At 35.1% G+C, this 18,437-nt stretch overlaps 4 protein-coding genes and 1 non-coding gene across 6 annotated transcripts; 2 read left to right on the plus strand and 3 right to left on the minus strand.

The window, feature by feature from the left end:
• The first annotated feature begins 2,270 nt into the window (after positions 1-2,270).
• Positions 2,271-3,616, plus strand: LOC141723844 (uncharacterized). Its single transcript, XM_074525766.1, has one exon. The coding sequence runs from the start codon at positions 2,341-2,343 to the stop codon at positions 3,448-3,450; it is 1,110 nt and encodes a 369-aa protein (XP_074381867.1). The 5' UTR covers positions 2,271-2,340; the 3' UTR covers positions 3,451-3,616.
• Positions 3,617-4,497: 881 nt separating this feature from the next.
• Positions 4,498-4,581, minus strand: TRNAL-CAA (transfer RNA leucine (anticodon CAA)). Its single transcript has one exon. It is a non-coding gene; the product is annotated as a tRNA-Leu (tRNA).
• Positions 4,582-5,862: 1,281 nt separating this feature from the next.
• Positions 5,863-9,297, plus strand: LOC141723845 (putative galacturonosyltransferase 9). 2 transcript variants are annotated; one of them, XM_074525767.1, is made up of 3 exons: positions 5,863-6,342; positions 7,297-8,532; positions 8,679-9,297. In XM_074525767.1, the coding sequence occupies exons 1-3, from the start codon at positions 6,169-6,171 to the stop codon at positions 8,952-8,954; spliced, it is 1,686 nt and encodes a 561-aa protein (XP_074381868.1). In that variant the 5' UTR covers positions 5,863-6,168; the 3' UTR covers positions 8,955-9,297. The 2 variants fall into 2 exon arrangements, with proteins under 2 accessions (XP_074381868.1, XP_074381869.1); XM_074525768.1 differs by having other exon boundaries at positions 7,306-8,532.
• Positions 9,298-10,749: 1,452 nt separating this feature from the next.
• LOC141659980 (protein GLUTAMINE DUMPER 4-like) lies at positions 10,750-11,064 on the minus strand. Its single transcript, XM_074466931.1, has one exon. It carries the CDS (start codon positions 11,062-11,064, stop codon positions 10,750-10,752), a length of 315 nt encoding a protein of 104 aa, XP_074323032.1.
• Positions 11,065-13,077: 2,013 nt separating this feature from the next.
• Positions 13,078-15,236, minus strand: LOC141723846 (zinc finger protein CONSTANS-LIKE 2-like). Its single transcript, XM_074525769.1, has 2 exons — positions 14,346-15,236; positions 13,078-13,619 (listed from the first exon to the last, which is right to left on the minus strand). The coding sequence occupies exons 1-2, from the start codon at positions 15,168-15,170 to the stop codon at positions 13,260-13,262; spliced, it is 1,185 nt and encodes a 394-aa protein (XP_074381870.1). The 5' UTR covers positions 15,171-15,236; the 3' UTR covers positions 13,078-13,259.
• Between the last annotated feature and the right edge of the window lie 3,201 nt (positions 15,237-18,437).

An 18,437-nucleotide genomic window follows, 5' to 3' on the forward strand; every position in this document is an offset into this window, starting at 1 on the left:
GCAGGTTCTTGAGGGTCTGGTATTTTTGTTTGTTCAGACATGATTGATTGTTTATTTGGATCTTAGCTGTTTGTAAGCTTAACAGATTGGCTCTGATACCACTTATTAGACCTCAATGATACTATAGAAGGGGGTTGAATATAGTATCTACAATCAATTCGATTATGAAAACAAGTATGTAATAGAAAATAAGTTTATTCAATATATCAAATTCTGTTACAGTAGGTTTTAATCTACTCTCTCAGTGATGTATGATATCACTAAGAGCTGCTAGGGTTACAATGAATAATATTCTCGAGAATGATAACACGTATAGTGTAAACCCTAAGCTGTGTTTATATAATACACAGTTACAAGATAACTACCAATTGATATGATAATGATTCTGTTTCCTAGAATATATCAATCAGAGATTATCTACTGCAGTCCTATAGCTGTCCAATTCTTCAGGCATATATTTACTTGTTTAATCCAGATCCTCTCCTATAAATCAGCCGCTTTTCATCCCTGAAGTGTATCCGCACTTAAGTTCTGATATAAGTTCTGACGCCTTAAGTTTTGATAACTTCATGTCTTCAGTAAACTCTGATTTTCAGTTAAGATAATAAGTTGTGAAACTAAACAAATCAGATTAGACGTGACATCACAAATATATCTAACAAACATCGGCACCCATCTTTGGAATTTAATTGTCTTTAATGTCCACAATAAATTGTGAGAATGTTGAGGGTGGCTGAGAATCGAATCTTAGTCCTTCCTCCAGCCTAAACTCTGATTCTATGTAGAGTATACAGCTCATCTAAAACCTTAAGGTGTTGGATCTGATACCATGTCGAAGAACCAGATAAAGACCCTTTTCCAAGATCTTATATTAGTATTCTAACACACCCTCACTCGAGAGTCCATTTATGGGTCAAGAGTAAATCACGGGAGCCAATCTTTTGGGGCATAAATTTGCCTTCGTGCCACGATAAATTGTGAGAATTTTGGGGTGGCAAGGATCGAACCCGAGTCCTCCCACCAACCTAAACTCTGATACCATGTTGAGTAACCAGTCCATCTAAACCTTAAGGTATTAGAGAAAAGCCCAACCGAATCTATATTCTAACACAAAGCATATTTTTCTGATGGGTAAAGAAACGACTATTTTTGTGCTTAATATATTGGGGACTATAACCCATCTCCTTTATATATTTGCCTAATTAAATCTCCCATTATAATTTTATTGGGATGCTATTGGATATTCACTTATTCGGTCCACAAAATATTAAAATCTAAATGGGTTCCTTATTTGATCATTTTATTTAACCCAATAAAATAAATAGTTCATGTAATTGATATATAAATATGTAGGCCATATAAATTATTATTATTAAAAATAATAAAAACAATCTCCCACTTGGGTTCGTATGAATCCAAAATCAATTATACAAATTTTTAGTGCGCAACTTTATACTAATTATCGTCCCTAGATTTTATGAAAATAATTTGGTCCGTCTACTATATATGCATGAGATTCTGGTAACATTTGTCACAAACTTTACGTGACGAAACCTTTCGTGATCACAATAAAAAATATATTCAACAACACAAATTAATGTATTGATAAGTGACATGAAAATTATATATAATATGATATATATAATGTCTATTCGCAAGTAGTTCTTAGTCAAATCTATAATGAGAATGATTTAATTTTCTCAACTAAATGTTAAACCACAAGAAGAAAATTGAACAAAAACAAAATGACATTTAATTAAATAAAATTTCATCAACTATTCCGCAGAACATTAACCGCTTAATATTTATTGCATAAAACACCTTTGTGTTTTATTACATGCATATTGAGAGAATGAAGGAAGGAAGGAAGAAAAAGGTATTATGTAAAGAAATATAAATAAAGAAAGAAAAAACTAGAAATTAAGGTGAGGACATATACGTATTTACATTATGCGTATCACAAGTAAATGATATGGGTAATATAATACGCATGTTGATAATGTGTATGCTTATTTTCAATTTTTTATATTTTTTAATATTTTTATTTTTTAAAAAATTTTGATACCCATATTTCAACATATTATTGATAACCAACCTTGAAATGTGTATTATAAATATATTTTCGATCAAAATTTAAAAAAATATTATTTGCAAAAATAAAGTTTGAAATGGGTATTATAAAATATTGTTAATCAAAATTTTAAAAAGTGTTATTTGTAAAAAAAAGGGAGGTATTTTTAGTCCGTGGTCATCACCCAAAGATTTATTTAAAAACTTCTTCCAAAACTCCCGAACAAAAACAACAAAATCTCCAAGTGATTAATCTTTTCCTACACAAACATGGCAAACAACCCTATTTCTCTTCAATTCACACAACATTACCACCAACAAATTGAACATGAATTCGATGATCTATACACACACTCTCTCAATTACAATCTCCACCGTTTCAATTACAATACTTCTCTTTCTACAATTTTACCCGACCCGGCCGACTTGGTTTACATTTCGGGTCACGAATCCGATGATGCTGATTCGGTATCAGACATGAATTATGTGACCAATTTGTTCGAAAATCGATTGGATTGTGTGCGAAATGATGAGAATAATAATCAAGATTCGAATTTTATGGGTGTGAATGAGAATCTTAATCATAGGGCTTATGGGTCTGATCAGGATGGTGAAGAGGAGCTAGGGTTTGAATTGGGTGGGTTGGAGGGTGGTATGAGTGGGCTTAGGGTTGTCGATATTGATTCGGAGTCGGATGTCGAAGAGGTGGAGGAAATTGGGGAAATTGATGGTGGGGAGTGGTTTTCGGGTAATCGGAACTGTGTTAGGATTGATAATTGGGGTGATGGAGGGGGATTGAATGAGGAGATTTGGTGGGATGAAGTGGATGGTGATAGAGAAGGGTTTAGTTCCGGGGTTCGGGTTAATTCGGATAATTCTTGGGAAGAAGATGATTCGGTTGATATTGAGGATGATATCGAGGACGAGAATTTTAGGGATTTAGAATGGGAGATTCTTTTGGCTGCTAATAATTTTAGTGGAGAATTTGAGGTTGAGAATGATGATGGTGTTTTGTATGTGATGGTTCAAGATGAGTATTTATATGCGCAGACTGAGAGTGCTTTGAAGGGTAGTCCTCCGGCTGCAAAGTCTGTTGTAGAAAATCTTGTTTCGGTTGTTTTGACTAAGGATTATGTGAAGGAAAACAATGTGGTTTGTGCTGTTTGTAAGGATGAGATTGGTGTTGAGGAGAGAGCAACTAGACTGCCTTGTAGTCATCATTACCATGGGGAATGTATCGTTCCGTGGTTGAACATGCGCAATACTTGTCCTGTTTGTCGATTTGAGTTGCCTACGGATGATGCTGACTATGAGCGGAGGAAGGAAAGAAGGGATGGTCTAGGCTGGTTAGATGATTTGAATGTTAGGTATGATCAGTGAACTATCATCTGAATCTCAATTTGCTAAATGTAAATAATATTTTTATAAAAAGAATATATGTATTTATTGTGATGATTTATGCGGTTCTTTCTTGTTGCTGCTCGAGCTTGCAACTGAATTTATGAATTTGTAATTTTATTTTATTTACCAGTGCTAGTTCTTATAAGAGGGGTTATTTAATTTAGGAAATAGTTCAATTACTGAGGAAATAATTTATTATAAAAAGTCTGAACAGAAATCTACGTTACTGCATGAACTGCTGAATATCACATCGTAGTGGTATCATCTATCTGGTAGCCCCTGTTGTATCTGAATAGAAAAAACTGGACCAATTAGTTTACCTTTCCATTCTATAAAACCCCTTCATCACAAGTCTTACTTTGCCTTCGTAAAAACTTTACGTCTGCGCTGCCTCTCCGTAAAAACGTCTACCCTGCCTCTCGTAAAACCAATGTCCCGCAATTACTTCCGCATTTACTGGAAGAAGAATTTAAGCAATGTCCTGCAATTACTTATAACATGGTTTAGAGAGTCTAATTCAAGCCCAAGATATTTGTAACCCTGCATAAAGATATGAAAGGAAGATCTTTGAGCTGTACGGGATTGGATAGCTGCAACAAAACCATCTTTTATATGACCAGTTTTTTTATCATGTCTTTAGATACTTGAGCAAAATTTGATCGTAGTCGGAGGTCTTTGATTAGAAGTCCGACTTGCTCTAGCCGCCAAGGTTCACCAACTTACTTTCAACATATAGTCTGATCACAGAGCTAGAATTTAGAGGTTGAGATGCATACTAACAATCACAGTGCACTCATTAGACCCTATTTCGCACTATAGAGCAGAAATACCTTACCGTCACAATAAACCAAACCAAACCAAACAATACCCGATGTTTTTAGCTCTTAGAGAAGGGTGTGGAATGTAAGATGTGTGCATAGTACCTCCTCCCCTCCTGGGAGAGAGTAGAGAGGCTGTTTGACAGTCTCAAGGATAATATAAGCACAGTGCAGATAAAAAAAGTGCTTATCATGTTAATAAAAAAAATGTCAGAAGTGGGATTTGAACCCACGCCCTCTTTCTAGGACCAGAACTTGAGTCTGGCGCCTTAGAACACTCGGCCATCCTGACCAACAAGTGCTAATCCCTACCAAGTATTATAAATTAAGAAAATCTAGGACAACTTTAGATATTATCTTAGCAGCTAACTGATCTGTCATGTAAAGTATACTACTGGGGGAGCTTAAAAGAGAGTATTGAAAAGGACCTGAACGGAACAGGTAACAAGGTACATGCAGAGGTAGATACTTGGGAGTTGGGATTGTAATACACGGTCTTGGCATTCTTAATTGAAATACCAAACTGTGGACATAAATCACTACATTTCCAAGCTTTTCGTGTAGCCTCACTGGCTCGGAACAGCAGTGAGCATGCAATGTCCAATTATATGTTCTCCTGTAGCTGGATCCTCGGGAACCACAAGAATCCTTTAGTTAGAATGGCTCTGAATTGCTCTAGCAGATGGCAGCAATTTGGACACTACTCTCGTTTGGAACACAAAAGGAGATGAACACAGTGCTGAAAATGGAGTAGTTTTCTTTCCATCACTAGTCCAACATGATGATATATCTGATTTCTCCCTAGGAATTTTTATAGCATCCACCAGTTTATTGCTGTAGTTTGTCAGTTAAGCAGATGGGCTGTAATTCTTGACAAGATTGGGGAAGACTTTACTTTAATTATTAAAAGCATGCTTGTTGATTCTGTGTACTCTGTTAGCTGCACTTTGAAAGATACGTCAGCAGAATTTCATTGCATCAAAGCAGTTTCCTGAGAGGGGTTGGGAAATGTGGGTTCATGTGATTGACGAAGAGCATAGAATGCATATTGCCAGATGCAGTCACTGTGTATTACAAATTTACAATGATAAATAGATTTACTACTCTTGTGTATTCAGTTTAGAAGTTCTGTAAAAATTAAAGTTACGATCACAAAAGTAAGCGCCGGCGAATTGCTAAATCGTGCCAGTGTAAGTACACAACGCAACCACTACACTGTAATACCATCTTTTTATTCTGCATCAAATTTTAAAACACACCTAAACAATCTGTAACTCGGTGACTGTGATTTGGGTTTCACAAGCTTCCACACCAAAACAATGTTTGCAATTATGTTTTTGGTTTTTTTTTGTTAAATTGAAGAAAATTTGATAATGAAAAATCATATAATATTTATAAATACAATCGAAATTAAAGAAATTCACAAATATATGATTTTTTGAAATCCCGATAATTGTAGTCATCTATCCGCTTAATTTGTTTGCGAATGAGTTTGACGTTCAAAATTACCGAAAAATGAAAAAATTAAATATGAGTAGGCAATAATATGGTGAAAGTCAATCAATATATGGAGCGAGCAGTCTAATACAATAAAAAAATCACACCGACGCGGGGACGGAGCAATCGCACTCATCTTCTTCCCACTCTCACGTCGTCTTGTTCTGTACACACACACTCACACTTCTGAGATCCATTTCTTTAAAAAAAAATTAATTCTCAATTATCAATTACTACTACTCATTTTTCTCTTACACGCACTTCGAAAACACACATGGAATAGAGAGAGGCAGCATCGAACGTTGTGTATTTAAATCCGTGACTGATAATTGTGTATTGTACGTAACCTACGGGATCTGATTACGAGAGATCCGTCACCGGAATGGCGGTTGCAGTCCGTGGCGGTCGTGGCGGTGGATCCGCACTTTCCGTCGGAATTAGGAACTTCTTTTCTTATCGGATCTTCGTTTCTGCTATGTTCACTCTTCTCTTTCTCGCTACTCTCTCTGTTCTCTTCTCCTCTCATCCTCCTCCTCTCTCCTCCTCCCATTCCTCCGTAAGTCATCCCTCTCTCTCTCTCTCCCCTTCTCTCTCTCTATCTCTCTCCTTCTCTCTCTTCCCCCCCCCCTCTCTCCCTCTCCCCCAATCTCTCATGCTAGTTTTAGCCGTACTTTGGATTTGCTCTTCAATTCTACTTAAATGCTACTTATTACCTGTTTTATATTTATTAATTAGGTTTCTCTTAGCTTTTAATTATGATAATTTTTTTTTGGAATTTTAGTAAACTAAAGTCCCATTTAAAAACTGATAGTTCGATGGATCTTACTATATGTCAAATAGATCTTTGTTAGCGTATTAATATGTGATTGTTATATATTAAAATCCGAATTCTACTACTTGTCAAATTGCTTGATACACAATATATATTGGAAAATGCTAGGTACCCCGAATTGGGTTACCGTAATAATTAGCTTGCTATAGCCATTCATTCCTGGCAGTATCAAGGTCTCTGAATACGAAATGTATAACTGTTTCTATCTATAGTAATCAACAATTATTTATCCCGAAAACTATACAATTCAAGGCATGAATATAATGGTACATTCAAGAGGTTTCATAGTTGGATTTAAATGTACTTCATGTTATTGCTGCTTCTTGGTGTGTGTGTATGTTTTAAAATCTGATGTTTGGAGTATATTACAAAATTTCTGCTGAGGATTGTTTTTGGTACGTAATTCTAGATCCTAAGAAATTTTCAATGACTTTAGTAGAATTTTGTATTCTGAATATGTAGATTGAAATGTTACTAAAATAAACAAAAGGAGAATTTATTTTTCTCTGTTTATTGTTATTTGTTTTCTTTTCCATTTCTGACAATGCTTCTGCTTTGAGAGCATGAGAATATTTGTTGATTTAGTTCCATTTATGTGGTTTGGTGCAACAAGAATGAATGCACTTTATATTCACTATCAGTTGTATTCGTTGGATGGCTTAATTAACTTTAAAACAGGTTATACAGAATACTGGAAATGCCTACATGCATAGGACCTTTCTAGCATTGAAGTCTGATCCGCTGAAGACTAGGTTAGATTTAATTCATAGGCAGGCAAATGATCACATGGCACTTGTCAATGCATATGCAGCTTATGCGAGGAAGCTGAAACTTGACATCTCCCGGCAATTAAAATTATTTGATGACTTAGCTCAAAATATATCAGATGTGCCTCTGAAGCCAAAATATCGCACGGCTTTAATCGAGTCTGATGCGCCAGTAGATGAGGACCTGTTGAGGCAGTTTGAGAAGGAAGTAAAGGATAAAGTCAAAATCGCAAGGTTAATGGTTGGGGAGGCGAAGGAGTCCTATGATAATCAGTTAAAGATTCAGAAATTAAAGGACACAATATTCGCAGTGAATGAGTTGCTTATTAAGGCCAAGAAAAGTGGTGCATTTGCTAGTTTGATTGCAGCGAAATCGACTCCAAAGAGTTTGCATTGTCTTGCAATGCGACTCATGGGGGAAATGATTGAAAATCCTGAGAAATATAAAGATGCTGTGCCTAAGCCAGAGTTTGAAGATGCGAGTTTGTACCATTATGCAATTTTTTCAGATAATGTGATTGCTGTGTCTGTTGTGGTGAATTCGACTGTAATGAATGCAGCTGAGAAAAACAAACATGTTTTCCATGTTGTTACCGATAAAATGAATGTTGCGGCAATGAAGGTATGGTTTCATAAGAAGCCGGTGGAAGGTGCACATGTGGAGGTTAAAGCAGTGGAAGAGTATACATTTTTGAATTCTTCCTATGTCCCAGTCCTTAAGCAATTGGAGTCCACAAAGCTTCAGAAGTTCTATTTTGAGAACAGAGCTGAAAATGCGACTAAAGATGTAAGCAATTTGAAATTTAAAAATCCAAAGTACTTGTCAATGTTGAATCACCTTCGATTTTACTTGCCCGAGATGTATCCAAAGCTACACCGTATACTGTTTCTGGATGATGATGTTGTGGTTCAGAAAGATTTGACTCCATTGTGGAAAATTGACATGGATGGAAAGGTGAATGGTGCTGTTGAGACCTGCTTTGGATCATTTCACCGTTACGCTCAATATCTAAATTTCTCTCACCCGCTCATAAGGGATAAATTCAATTCCAAGGCCTGTGCATGGGCGTTTGGCATGAATATGTTTGATCTTGATGCTTGGAGGCGCGAGAAATTGACAGAGGAGTATCATTATTGGCAGAATCTGGTAAGATAATCTTTGCTTTTTTGCAAAATTTTTACTCTTTTCTTTTCATGCACTCGGTGATATAATTGGTTGGTCTCATCCAGGGAGCACAACGGGAAGTTTAAGAGTTGTCTGACTTATATTTATTTTTTCAACTTTGTGATCAGAATCAGGACAGAACTTTATGGAAATCAGGGACCCTTCCACCTGGTCTGATAACATTTTATTCAACAACTAAGTCATTGGACAAATCATGGCATGTTCTTGGGCTTGGCTACAACCCGAGTATTAGCATGGATGAGATCAATGGTGCTGCTGTGATCCATTTTAATGGAAACATGAAGCCTTGGCTTGACATCGCCATGAACCAATTTAAGAATCTCTGGTCAAAATATGTTGATGGGGACTTTGAGTACGTGCAAATGTGCAATTTTGGCCTCTAGATGATTAGCTTTTAAGGCGTCATCTACATCCAAGTTGAGAAGACATCGAGTAAGAGGTACTATTGTCCACTTGAGCTACTCAATAGTTTTCAGCACTTTGTATCTCGTTATAGTGATATTGTAGAGCAAAGCTCTGTTTGTCATACTTTTTATAGTATGCCACGTTTTTGTTGTTCAGTTAGTTGAATGAAACCAACATGGTTGCGTTTTGTACACACTGACATGATTCATTTGTATGAGACATAATGTAACAATGATTTAGCCTGTAAAGAACAAGGACCGGCCAATTGGTTCTCCTCAATTTCTGCAGAAATATTATTTATACAATGAGTTCTAATCTCAATCTCAGGCAACACTGATACATTTTATTATGACAAGTTGGTATCATGGGTGTAATTAATTATTTTTCTTTTCGCAGTCAAGTTCAAAAGAGTGTAGATTGACATAGAAATGGTAAATGAAAGTTAAACTGCGCTGCTGCATATTCTTTTTTTCTTTTTTGGCGCTAGTTGTTGTGAATGCATTCACTAGCTCCTATATCCTATTTTATCTTTACATATTTAAAGCTACCCCAACCCCAACTAAAATGCACATTTCTTTTTGGTCATTATCACGGGCTCTGCTCGGCTTAGATCCATCATATAATTCTGAGGGAAATGACTCTTGACTTTCCATTTGTGCCTAGAATTCAGATTCTTCATATACCTTTCGCTTTTCATTTTTGTATTTATTTTGTCACTGATTATGCACGGGGTTGTCGTGGTTATAGGCGAACAGAATCCGCGGCTAGGGCCCCAAATACTTGAGGTTCCAAATTTTCGAATGACATGCCATGTATATATACACACTGTAAACTTTTGATCTAGGCCTTGTAAACGTCTGCACAATAAATTTTTACGCAAACATACACGTGTAGACTTATTGTAGGTGTGAGCTTGTGACGTATAAAACGGTTATGTAAGAACTCGTCAGTCATCAAACTACTCCCACTCTTCATAGTTTAGTTGTGGCATATATCATTTTCCTTGAAGTTTAGCTAGTGGAAGAACTAGAATTAATCAGCTTAATTGTCGTCTAGCTATGACCTTTTTCTCTAACTGCTTCTGTCTTGAGCTTAAGTACTTGTACATATATGTATGCATATACTCCATACTTGTATTTCTTTAATCTCAAAATAGTATCATATAATGAAGAAGGTGGTATTAGAAAAAAAAATAGCAAAATGCAGAAACTTGTGAGTAATTAAATCAAACTGCAGAAACACAGTGTGTCAAGACGAATTTATTATCTAATTATTAATTATTTGGCCTAATCTTCGGCAGTATAAACAACAAAAATGGTTTCATGTTATATTTATTTTAATTGACTTTTGCCATTAAATATAAATTCATTTGGCGAGAATCTCAGTAGAACACCTTCTACCTTTAATCGGTTTCTTGGTCCTGACATGTTAGAAGTTGATACACGAAACGTCGGGAATAAGACCAGAAGAATATTTGCTCTTCTGGTGAAGAATGTGATCCAGGAATAGATATAGGGGGAGTTACTACTACTACTACTACTACTGGGAAAGTAGGAATAGAGATCTTTATAAAAAGCGACAACAAAAATCTCGAGAAGCAGTTCTATTCACTGGAGTATGTAAACCTGGGAGATATGTTAACACTTCAACCCTTCAACTCTGCAATATAAATATCCCGAACAGCACAAAGTCTACCAAAAGTATATTACAACCAAGTACTACTACTCGAAGCAAACAAAAAACACAGAGTATTTCTAAAAACTGAGAACTAAGCTATGACTTTTGGAGTAAGAAGGTTGGAATTTCATCACCAGCCATAATAACAACAATCCTGGGCTCCATTTCCATCTCCATAACATAGCCAGCTGACTTTGCCAAATTTTCATCTTCACCATCATTTTCGGATAGACTATTCGTCATTGATTTCTTAAAAGAACAAGCTAGAATGATGAGAGCCAGCGCAATAAGTGTCAACATAAGAGCTAAGCCTCCAAAGAGGTAAGGTAACGGAGAATTCCATTTGTGGACTCCTGCTGCTACAGCAGTGGTTCCTGCGTAGGTAGTGTGTATTACAGGGATTGGCCTCATGATGATTGTGTATATTGGTTTTGCAGTGTCTTTCTCTTGGTCTGTTCAGTGCAGTGGTTCGATGATCTTTGTATTTATAAGGGGGATAAAGTATAAGAGTATTACATGAGGATTCATTTTGCATGAGTATTTTTGCATTAAATATTCTTGAATGTTAGAGTTTTCATGTAATGAATTTCTATGTACATTAAATCTATAGAATCTATAGATTATAGTACAGTCCCTGTGAAATAATATACTTAAAACTGGAAATATTTATCATTTTATAAAGATTATGAAGAGATTTATATTTTAGGAATATGATGTGTCTTTGTTATAATTGAATTAAACCTGAATAGACAACATAGTTAGTATTAAACTTATCCGTGAAAAATTATACTAGCATAAATATAAGTTGCAACAATAGTTTGTCAAGAACAGAACCTTGCGAGATTTTTTCCAATGCAAAGAGATTATGAGAGCATTGATTTAGAGGGGTTTTACTTTAATAGTATTATTATACTGGTTATAGAATAAGAATTTTGTATTATATATAAAAAATAAATTGATAAGAGTGAATCTGTACTTAGAAAGGGATGAGGATAAATTAGCATATATAAAAATATAATAATAATGTGCAAAGCAGGTGTGAGTGGATGGAGGGGGGTCATTTAAACTAGAAAACAGAGGCATTTAGTTAGATTTCTCATCACCAACTCTGGCCCCTTGTGCCTGCAATAATCCACAGCTTTCGATTAATCTCAGTTATTATATTTCATATCTTTAGTTAAGTGCATCTTTAACATAAAGTATAAGTTTTGTGGGTATACTTATGGCTAAACTAATCAAATGTTTTATTTAAACAATTACAGAATATATTCTAATCTTTGGATTCCTTGTGGAATTTGGTGGATTTGCATGGTACAAATCTTGTTAATTGTTGTGTACAACGAATATTGGCATTTTGTAGAATAGTTAAACTGAAAAGAAAAATAATTAATGGGTCACATTTGTAGAAATACAATTGGCTGGCTTATTATCAGTATAAATTCAGTTTTGTAACCCCGCTGAGTTCATACATGGCTTTAAGGTGATATTGTTGAAATATGAAAAAATTATCAATTTAATTAAGTTATTAGTTTAAAGAAGTTTATATATTACTCCTTTGTTCTTCGATAATCGAGGGTATATAATATATATTTTAAAAATAAAAATAAAAAAAATACTTGAGTTTACCGCCAATTATACCTAAATAATATACAAAATTTTAAGATAAATAACCTATTTGTGTTAAAAGCTGTGATGTAGTTGATGTATTTAGCTCATAGAGGCCTGCATTTCATTGATGTTTCTCTGATACGAGATCTGTCTGGTGGTGGCATGTGAAAATTATGAGATTATACTAGCACACTTGGGCCATGTTTTTGGGATTTAATTGTAGCAAGACGCGATTTTTTTTATGATGAAAAGGAACATGTATTGCTTCATGTTGCAGGAGAAGTCCCTATAAAGAACTTCACATCTTGCCACGAAAATATGGTGCTAGCATGCAATGCACTTTCGTATTTTTCTAATTCTTATGAAACGTGTGTAGCAGTTCTAGTTCGAATCTGTGAGAGGCTTGTTGAGTTGAAGTTTCATGAGTTAAGTTCAGTTGTCGGTTCTGCACTTGGAGTGATTGGAAATGTTGTGAGATGGGGACATCCTCATCAGATTGAGATTATTGCTAAAGGTTGCCTGTTTCTGCAATGCCTTGAGAGGAATGTTTTATGTTCCGAAATGAACAAGATTCTGTCTGAAGGTTGCCAGGTAATTTCAAACATAGCGGCTCAAATAGAAACCATCTATCAAAGATATGATTCAAGCTGGCTTGCTAGATCCTGAACCCTGCTTCAAGGGGATCCGCCTCATGTGAAGGTGGAAGCAGCATGCCCCATTTTTATATGTTCTATGATAAAGATGAATTATAACAAAATCATTCGCTTTTACTGATACTTAATTAGGTGCTTGTACCATTATCTCTCTTCTATGTGATTTCATAAAAACATCATAATATATAAATATGAACATTAAAAATTACACAATACATTGAAAACAAGATTACAAAATCATAAATTACTAGTTAAGAGAAAAACTAGTTAGACTGGTGAACTAGATACTAATTACTAGAACAAGTCTATTGCTTGGAGATTTACTATTTGAGGCTGCATTAGGATTTAGAATGATGGGACAATGCCATATCCAGTTCCCGCCATCAAAGTTGAGTTAAACATTTGATCCACTTCAACTTCAGCATTTGTTCTCTTTGCAAACCGGCCTTTTATCCTCGGCCTGGTTTCTGCATAAGCTTTTCTAGATGCATACCTGATTGTCTTGACAAATTTCCGATTCTTTTTCTTTTCTTTGTATCTGAGTACTCTAGCCTCTCTATCCATTGGAGATAGTTGAGTTGGCGTCTGAATTGTTGGGGTTGAAAACATGTCAACTGTGCCTTTAGAGGGTCTTGAATGTGGGATTGAGACATCGATTATTGTAGATTCTGGAACAACTCCAACATCCATAGAGGATACAGAAACCTGAAATCAAAAAAATGTTTAGTCACTGTTTAGACAGATCATCTAGATAGATAATAGATGGATATGTATAGATTGAAGTTGAGTAGACAAATTTTCGTATTCTTTTGTCGTTGGAAAAATCAGGAGGGCTACGCTGTTAAATTGTACCTTGAGAGCTGTAACTTCCGGTTATGTTTCTCACTAACTGGATTAACTCGAGAAATCTGTTAATGCCCAGATAATTTTCAACTTATGTAAGATCTGCTCATCCACACAACCTTGTAAAGATCTACTTGTTCATTTACTGTATAACATGCAGTATATTGTTTTAAGAAGTCTGAGATTACTGTGCATATTAAGTCTCTGACATTTAGTAGTGTGTTTACTGTATAGATTGTATCTGAACTCTGAAAGATGTTAAACCTTGAACATCAATAAGATACGTTTTCTGGATTTTTTTTCTTGTTTATGTATAGGCCTTCATTCTATTTTGTTTCTGTGCAGGGGAAAAACTCAGTGCTTTAGAAAGTGATTAGCGGAACTAAACATTTGACTGATATCTATCTATGATTAATAGCTGGATTTCAAGTTGTTTGAGCTTCTAAGTGCCTTATCTAGCTATTATGTTGGACAAAACATGAAATCATATTCAAGCTAGGGTAATTGCCTTAAAATTCGAAATAAGAGGCAAACTATATGGAATATACGCAAAAGAATGTCATATTGCTAAGGTGGAGAGAAGCTTACACTGTGGCTAAGTGAAGAGGGGTAGCAGTAGCCTGTGTTTGATGTTTCATACTCCATATCCACCTGGAAAGTCTGGTTCTGCTTTTGCAGGGGATGCTCTTGCTGCGCCTGGAACTCATGAATTTTCACCTGTCCATTCTGAACTGGCACAACGCTATCGCCTGCATAACTCTTTTGCGGAACATAATATTTCTGCTGATCATTGTACTGGTCTACAGACCTCTTTTGAGGAACATCATATTGCTGCTGAGTACGGAACTGATTCTCCTGACATGAAGTAAAATCGACAAAGTCCAAGTACTCATCGACCGCCTCCCCGCCAAAAAACAGGCCATTGGTAAGCTGGTTAGAGTTGTGCTTGACAGGATTGATCAACCAAGAAGCAGCTTCACTTTCCTCATCATCATCTGCAACCTCATCTGTTTCTGGAGTCAAGAAATCAACATTGAGATCGCCTCCAAGTCCGAGAATAGACCCTTTAGCAGCCTGGGGACAGTAAACACCACAAGGAATTGGCGCAACAGGAACACGGTGGTGACGGCTTGCTAATGGATTAGCAGAGTGAATATCTGCATCACAGCTAGTACAAAGCGACGCAGCATCTGCCTTGCAGACAAAGGCAGCAGGAGCGCGCTCACATGCTTCACATATCCAGACACGCTCATGCTGCGAGGCTAGCTCGTTGGCAGCATGGATACGAGCATCGCAGCCAGTGCAAAGGTATGCCAAATCAGCACGGCAATAAATTGTGCATGGCGCTGCGCGACAGGTATCACAAATACGCGCCCAAGTGCTACCAATTTGCTCCTCCTTAAACATTGTCATACTTTTCTTTCTTTTTTTTTTTGTGTGTCTGGAATCTGTGGCTGTGGGAAATTGTGGTAAGGGGAGGCCTGGTAGCTGTAGGCAAAGGCCAGTGGGCCTAAGAAAATCCAGGGACCGACACGTGGCAATCGATAGCGGGCGCAGAAAGTAGTTTACAAGAACTTGTGGTTGGCTAAAGTTTATGGATGACCCATCCAGTTTGGTGACACAGAAATTTCCAAGTTGGCCTTGTAGCATTGCCTAACGCTGAAGAAACTATTTATTGCAAGTAAATTAATAATTGAGCTCCAGAGTTAACTATAATCATGGATCTCCAATGTACAATATTGCTTACCTGCTAAAATTTGATCTTCCTTATTTACAACGTTTTATATAATCACACGCACTTATGTCTCCACTGATTCTCAAATCCTTAGAAATCTTGTTATTAGATAAAAGTACCCATTGTCTAGGTACCTGCAGTAACAGTTTTGACACAGTTGTTTGTACAGTGTATGATCATTTGTTACTCCTAACACCTGAACTTAGGTATAGTAACTGACTTGATATCAGTTTTGTGGGTCTAAGCTAAGTACAATGAAACTGAATGCGCCTAAGCTCACTGATAGGCTTCATTAAATTGTTGCTGATTACCAGAAGCTTTTGTAAGCATTGACATGATTCACATGAAATGGTTGAGACCACCAGGTAAAGTAAGAAAATCCCAATCAATGGTTCCAATACTTCATAAAAATAAGAACCACACATTTTTTTTTCTTTACTTAAGTAGAGAAGCTCGCTCGTCCACAACAATAAAAATTTCAATGAATAGTCCGAGCTCTAAAACTCAAAATTTAAGCATAAACAAAGTACAGTGACTTATATATTCACATTAATTTTCCGTTTCAAATATATTCTTGAATCAATTGTTCCCGGAAGCAAGGCCATGCCTGAGGTTGTGCAAAGTGTTCGACCGCACAAGGTCCAAAATGTGGAGGGCACAATTTTTTTATAAATGTATGTGTTTATTTTTATATGTATACAATGTTAAAAAAAATATAAAATTGGTACAATTTTTATTTTCCTAGGAAAAAATATGAAAATAGAGTAAAAATTTAAAAATAGTAATTTTTAAATAATTGTAAATTATTATCTTAAGAAAAAATAAAAAAATACAATAATCTTAAATTTTTTAGAAACAATATAATTTTGAAAACAAATTGATTAACAAAGTATGTAACAGGAATGTTAATTTTTTTAATAGTTTAGACAAATAATATTAAATGTTTCACTAGTTTTTTCCTTGATAACTTGTCTACTTATATTTGTTTAACTAATTCAATTTTAAGGTGATTAAATTTTTAAAAATTATATCTATATTTAATGTTTATATATTCCATACAAAAGTTAATATGAAAATTATATTATTATAATTAATTAATGTTTGTTATATAAATTTATATTTGTTTAACTAATTCAATTTTAAGGTGATTAAATTTTTAAAAATTATATCTATATTTAATGTTTATATATTCAATATAAAAGTTAATATGAAAATTATATTATTATAATTAATTAATGTTTGTTATATAAATTTATATAAGTTTAACTTTGAAGTAGTTTTCATTTTGTTTATTTTTTGTTTAAAATTGTTATATCTTATTATTCATGTACTTGTAATATTTTAGTTCAATTTTTACTTTATTTAAATTATGTTATAAATTTTTTTTTATATACTAAATATTTGATTTCTATCATTTTAGTTGATTTTTATTATTTTATATATGTTATGCCACGTTTTGGCATGACAAATACTTTTTAATAATTCCGTAATTTGTTAATTATTAATTACAGCTAATAATTAATTGCTTAAGCCCCAAGTTATCCTCTCTCCGAAACGAGGAAAGAATCAATCTCAATAAATCAATAACGGAAAATATCTCTCAACGATATTCTTCAAATCAGGAAGATATCACAACGCTCAGATTAAATCAAATAAAATCGGTAATTACCACATTAATGAAACTTATCCCTAAAGTCTCTTAGGGATAAGCCCAAATTTCACAGAACTGCGTAGGCTTGATCCAATATAAATTGGTACGCAGGCATCTTGGCAAAAGGGATCCGATACAACGAGACAAATCGAGACACCTCCCAAGTCCAGCCCCTCTTTTTCATAAACCCTAATCTCACAACTACACACAAATCGCTCTAATATTCCAGCAACCCTCCGATTTCGTGTTGTTACGAAATTCCTCCAACAACATTTGGCGCTAGAAGGAGGGCTTATTATTCGAGGAGGACGAATAATATTACAAAACTCGTGGGTTTATGGTTCATCCATACAATGGGGGATCGATAGTCAATTACCGATGGTAAAAAAAAAAGGGGCTCGTGGCAGATATATCCTATATGGATGTACAATAACACACAATTCAGCGGAGTCCAGGCGGTGCAATATGGTGCAGCAAAGGCAGTCTCATGATGAATAACAAGACCCAGCGGCGGCATGCAAACTTGGCGAAAAAAATAATATTTAACATGGAGCGACCCGTGGCATTTAAGAAAACCCAACGATCAGGCGTTTGTAGTCACACGCGGACGGACATGTTAAGGTAATATACACGCGCGGACAAGGAGAAATAAAAAAAAGGGAAGCAACCATGGAGTAAAAAGAATGACGAATGAACATGTCATGTTGAGATTGTGGGGCCAGCAGGAAAAAGAAGACAAACAACTTGAGGAACACTGAAACGCACCATAGAAAAATGGTGACACTCGGAAATTCACAGCCTGTTAGAAGCGGAAAATAAAGATAAGATTTTTCTTCTCCTGATTTATTTCTGCAAATTTATTATTACGTGATGAATGCATAGATATTATGTTTTTCTTCTAATTTTTTATAAGAAAAATATTTAGTGATAAAATTCGTGCGAGTCACATATTTTTATGATTGTAAAATTATTGCGTCATCTTAATTTTGGACGACACACATATTTTGGGAAAAAATCGTACGAGATATTTATTTGAGAGAATTGTGGATTTTTAGAAGATCGTACGAGCTGCATCTTTTGGAAAAATAAATTATATATGCGAGATGCATAATTTTGGGAAAATATTTAAGAAAGAGCATTATTTTTGGGAAAAATAAATATCGTGACAATTTTAAATTGGCATATTTATTATGTTTGAATTGCGTTTAAAATATTTTGCATATACTGTCGCGATAATACATATATGTCGAAAAATATTTTCAAACTTGTGAATGAGAATTGCTATTTTGGTAGC

This window comes from Apium graveolens, chromosome 5 (assembly GCF_009905375.1).
Source record: "Apium graveolens cultivar Ventura chromosome 5, ASM990537v1, whole genome shotgun sequence".
In the NCBI taxonomy this organism is placed as follows: domain Eukaryota; kingdom Viridiplantae; phylum Streptophyta; class Magnoliopsida; order Apiales; family Apiaceae; genus Apium; species Apium graveolens.